This window comes from Gastrolobium bilobum, unplaced genomic scaffold (genome assembly GCF_033153095.1).
Source record: "Gastrolobium bilobum isolate Gb01-03AN ecotype WA unplaced genomic scaffold, APGP_CSIRO_Gbil_v1 utg11324, whole genome shotgun sequence".
Classification (NCBI taxonomy): Eukaryota; Viridiplantae; Streptophyta; class Magnoliopsida; order Fabales; family Fabaceae; genus Gastrolobium; species Gastrolobium bilobum.
In genome coordinates this window covers 134,227-138,327 of record NW_026897832.1, presented here as the reverse complement: position 1 = coordinate 138,327, position 4,101 = coordinate 134,227, and the positions used below count along the sequence as shown (strand labels likewise).

Below are 4,101 nucleotides of genomic sequence, written 5' to 3'. Positions count from 1 at the left end.
CCCTATGCACTCCCATGAGTTGTCGCTCCAAATCTTGAATTTTATTGCTTTGCGCTCGCACAAGTAATCACTCAAAAACTTGGATTTTCTTGACCAACAACTACTCAAGTTGTCGCTTCAAATCCTGGATTCGCCTTTCGAGCTCTTCGTTTTCTTTGTCACCCTGGTCTATCTGACACGGTTGTCCGTCTTCTTTAGGAATGAATCCACGTCCCTCACCATCACAACTCTGCCATCGATGACCTCCACTATTCTGTTCAGCCATTATTGGTTGAACGTAAACTAGTGCTCTGATACTAAATGATGTCAAAAGCGCATAGAAAAGTGGCTAAACAGAAAATTGAGATTTCAAGAAAGAGTAACCCTCTGATTCTCAATTTCTATTAACAAAATAACCAAATTCAACTCATGCAATAAAGATCATAAGCACCCTTTTATATTTCAATTACAAATTGATCCAAAATCTAAAATTCTAAAAATAAGGAAAATTCTTAAAATAAATATAATGGTAATTAATTTCTAAAATAATTAATTAATTACAATTAAATAATTCAAAATACGTCACAAATCTTAGATCTCAAATCATGTCAAATATGTTGTTTTTTTTTTTTTTTGCTAAACAAATCACAATTATATATGCTACTTCATTTGAGTTTGGATTTAATTATAATTTGTTATATTTCAAATTACTGCTTCGTTTAACAATTTAGCCATACTTATTGGAGTACAATTTTGGTTGACTCTGAGCTTCTTAAATCAATGATTGAGCCATGTGCAATGCGTCAATTGTAAGTACATCAATTATCCTCATAAATATAGTAAAGTTGAAATTAATGGAAGAAAATAATTAAATTATACGCATATATAAGGTGTTCAACTGATAGTGATAATATTATTATATAGTTCTGATGACAGAAGGGAAACAATGAAATTCTCACAACACAATAATGGTAGGATATACCTATAAAATAGAAGAAGAAGAAAAAAAGCAAGCAAGCGCATGCACACACTAATGATAAATGTCTATCACATTTAGGTAGCTACAACTTAATTGAAGAAAAAGTAGATAGTCGTGGTCATCGTAGTGTTCAGCATAAACGCATTTAGACAGCACTGTCGGCAGCTTCCACGATTTTCTTCTTCTCCTCTGTCTCTTCTTCGCTCTTCTTTCCTTCTTCATCTTCCTCCACTGGAAACACTTCACCAGTTCCCAATGGGTTCACTATGACAATGTTTTTGAGTGGCTCTAGTGATGCCTTCTTTTCCTTTGTAATAACCTTTTTATTGCCATTCCTGTAAATGGAATAGAGCAGCATCTGAAGTAATCCCAGTGCAAAACCCAGCACATTTGGGAGCTACACAACAAAAGGAAAATTTTGTCAATGGCTGATTCATTAAATAATTAGCTTGAAATGTTAGACTAATTAATTCAGTTGTACTTGTACAATAACACTTACAGCAATACAGATGTCCTTGAGAAAGAGACCATAACCAAACCACATAATGGCACTCAATGTAAGTGTAAATGATAAATTGAAGGGCATAAACTCTACGCTCTTTGTCCGAACAACTTGTGCCTGCACAGTGCAAGAAAGTAAGAAAGAGTAGTTAAAGAATATACATAGAGTTTATAATTAAGTGCACTAATTAATTAAATTAAATTAAATTAAATAGGGACTTTTGCGTACCACAATGCTTAGTGGGGCTGCAAAGACGCTGACCGAAACGGAAACACAAATCCATCCAAGGACTTGGACACGAAGTGGGCCATGCACGGCCAAGTGTGTGACTGAGAGGATCAAAGCAAAGGAGCCCATGTTCATTGCCAAAAATAGCTTAATAGTTAAGTTCTGCAGTTAATTAACGGAACATATTTTAGTATGATCGATCAAATTGGAACGAAAGATATATATACCTAGCTATGCTCAATTAATTATTTAATTAGCAAGATCAATGTATATATGTACATATATATATTTCATGAGTTTACTTAATTTGGATATACCCTAGCATCCCTGGGCGCATAGATGATGTACAAGATGATGTAAATGATCTCTACCACACATCCAAATGAGTTGATGGTAATCAAGAGAAAAGCGTCTCTTTTGATTAACGCATAGTACAACCAAAGCATGCAGCTGAACAACGCGACCAGGTAAGGCAGTGACTGAAAACCCTCCGTCGATTTCTTCTTGTAAATCCGGTAAAATGTTGGCCTGCAATATATATTCAATTTTATTACTAATTACCCTTAACTAAAATTGGTTTACTCTCTTTTTCTTCTTCTTTTTTTAAATGCCATTAACTAAGTGGAAGTAACAAATGTGTTTATCGATAGATATTTATTTATACTTACACCGGAGCCAGGAATACCAAGAACGAAATGACATTGCCTGTGCACCAAAAAGGAGAATAAATTAATTTTTATTTCTTAATTAAAAAGAAGGAAATTAGGAATATTATATTCACGGTTAATGCAAGTAAAAAATGAAAAGAGTGGAGAGATGTTTAATTTGGAATATAGTATAGAGGAATGTGGATTTGTAGATCACACGAGTGGGGGGTCAGCCCACTCAGTCCTTTAAAAGAAATATAACAGACGAACCGTGTAAAATAATTATTAGGTACCGGAAGAAATAAAGCCCAAAAGCTGTTCAATTAAATATTGAATTCTAACAATTTGCTAAAACGAACAAAAACATATCATTTTGTGTGTGTTAAGTATCATATCATTGTGTACATTCTAATACAATCGGGAAGGAGAATTAATGTAGGAACATGGATGGAAACAGGTATATTTCCTTCAAGAACTGATCATCACCCAGAACAATATAAATAAAAAGGAAAAAAAGAAAGATATAAGATAATGAAAAGCTGAAAGAGAACGACGGCGATCACCGTTTATGTGTTTTTTGTCCTACCTAGCATCCCAAAGGTAAATGCCAAAGTGCTGTGACTAATAGCCATGCTCTCCTTTTGACTTTAGCTAGGCTAGCACAAGAATTAGGGGAGAGAGGGAAACCTTAACTTTCTTCCGAACTCAACCCCTAAATCTCGTGCTGGTGAGGATGCAGGCCTTGCAAGCCCACACTATATATATATAGACACACTCCAAGAAAGAGCAATTAAAAATAACACAAGGAGGAACTGCAAATATAAAAAGGTTTTATAATTCTAAAGTTACAATGAGAATTAAAATCTTATGTTATAGAGACAAAAAGTATGTGGAATCTATATGTTAGAAAAAATTATGTGTAAGACTCACGTCAATATGAAAATCGAAGAATGTGTAAAAAGATTTCAATTCTCATGTTGAATGAGAATTATAAAACCCAATATAAAATATATCATATCGTACTAATATATTATTGTTGTTCCGAGGGGAAAATATGTGCCTACTGCATGCTTATTAATTATGAGTGAGCAATTGAACTTTTTAGTAGGTAGTGTACATACCACAAAACTATTTTATTTTATTTATTTATTTATTTATTTATTTATTTTTGTTGTTTTGGGTGGTGTCATTCAGTCATAATCATAAGTCAAACACGCGCCTTACGTGAGGGCTGAATCAGCATTATTCCATTTTTTTGGTTCTTCAATAATCAAAATAGGATGCTAAATTGCAAGATTCATTTAATGTTACTTCAATTGTTTAAAGCTAGGGGTAGTGGTAGTGCAATTTAAAGTGGTTACAGAATCGGAAATTTTACCTTAGGTCAAGACCAGTGTAAAGCTAGGGTGGCCTGTGTTGTGTAATTGATACAATTAATCGATCCTACATCCCTATAAGACCTAAGCTGTTTCTCACTTGCATTAATTTATTGTATATAATGTTGAGATATTCAAATGTGATCAGTCTCATATTAATTGATAATGAGTTAAGTGAAAAGTATATAAGTGAAAGGATTCATATGAATCTAATGTTTATTGGTGGTGGTCCCCCACCACGATCTTTTCCTCGTGACATATAATGGTCACGATCACCAAGTTTCAAAACAATTCATTCACTTTATCTGCATTTTCTTTTAGCTTGTCACATAGCCTGAGGTAGCTGTTTTTATTCCAAAATGTAGTTTTTCGTGTCTCGAAGGAGTATGG

The 4,101-nt window shown here is 33.7% G+C and overlaps 1 protein-coding gene across 1 annotated transcript; it reads right to left on the bottom strand.

Moving 5' to 3' along the window:
- Positions 1 to 1,103: 1,103 nt before the first annotated feature.
- LOC133310704 (bidirectional sugar transporter N3-like) lies at positions 1,104 to 2,967 on the bottom strand. Its single transcript, XM_061511673.1, has 6 exons — positions 2,922 to 2,967; positions 2,357 to 2,393; positions 2,006 to 2,216; positions 1,689 to 1,850; positions 1,458 to 1,577; positions 1,104 to 1,355 (listed from the first exon to the last, which is right to left on the bottom strand). Exons 1-6 carry the CDS (start codon positions 2,965 to 2,967, stop codon positions 1,104 to 1,106), a joined length of 828 nt encoding a protein of 275 aa, XP_061367657.1.
- Positions 2,968 to 4,101: the final 1,134 nt, after the last annotated feature.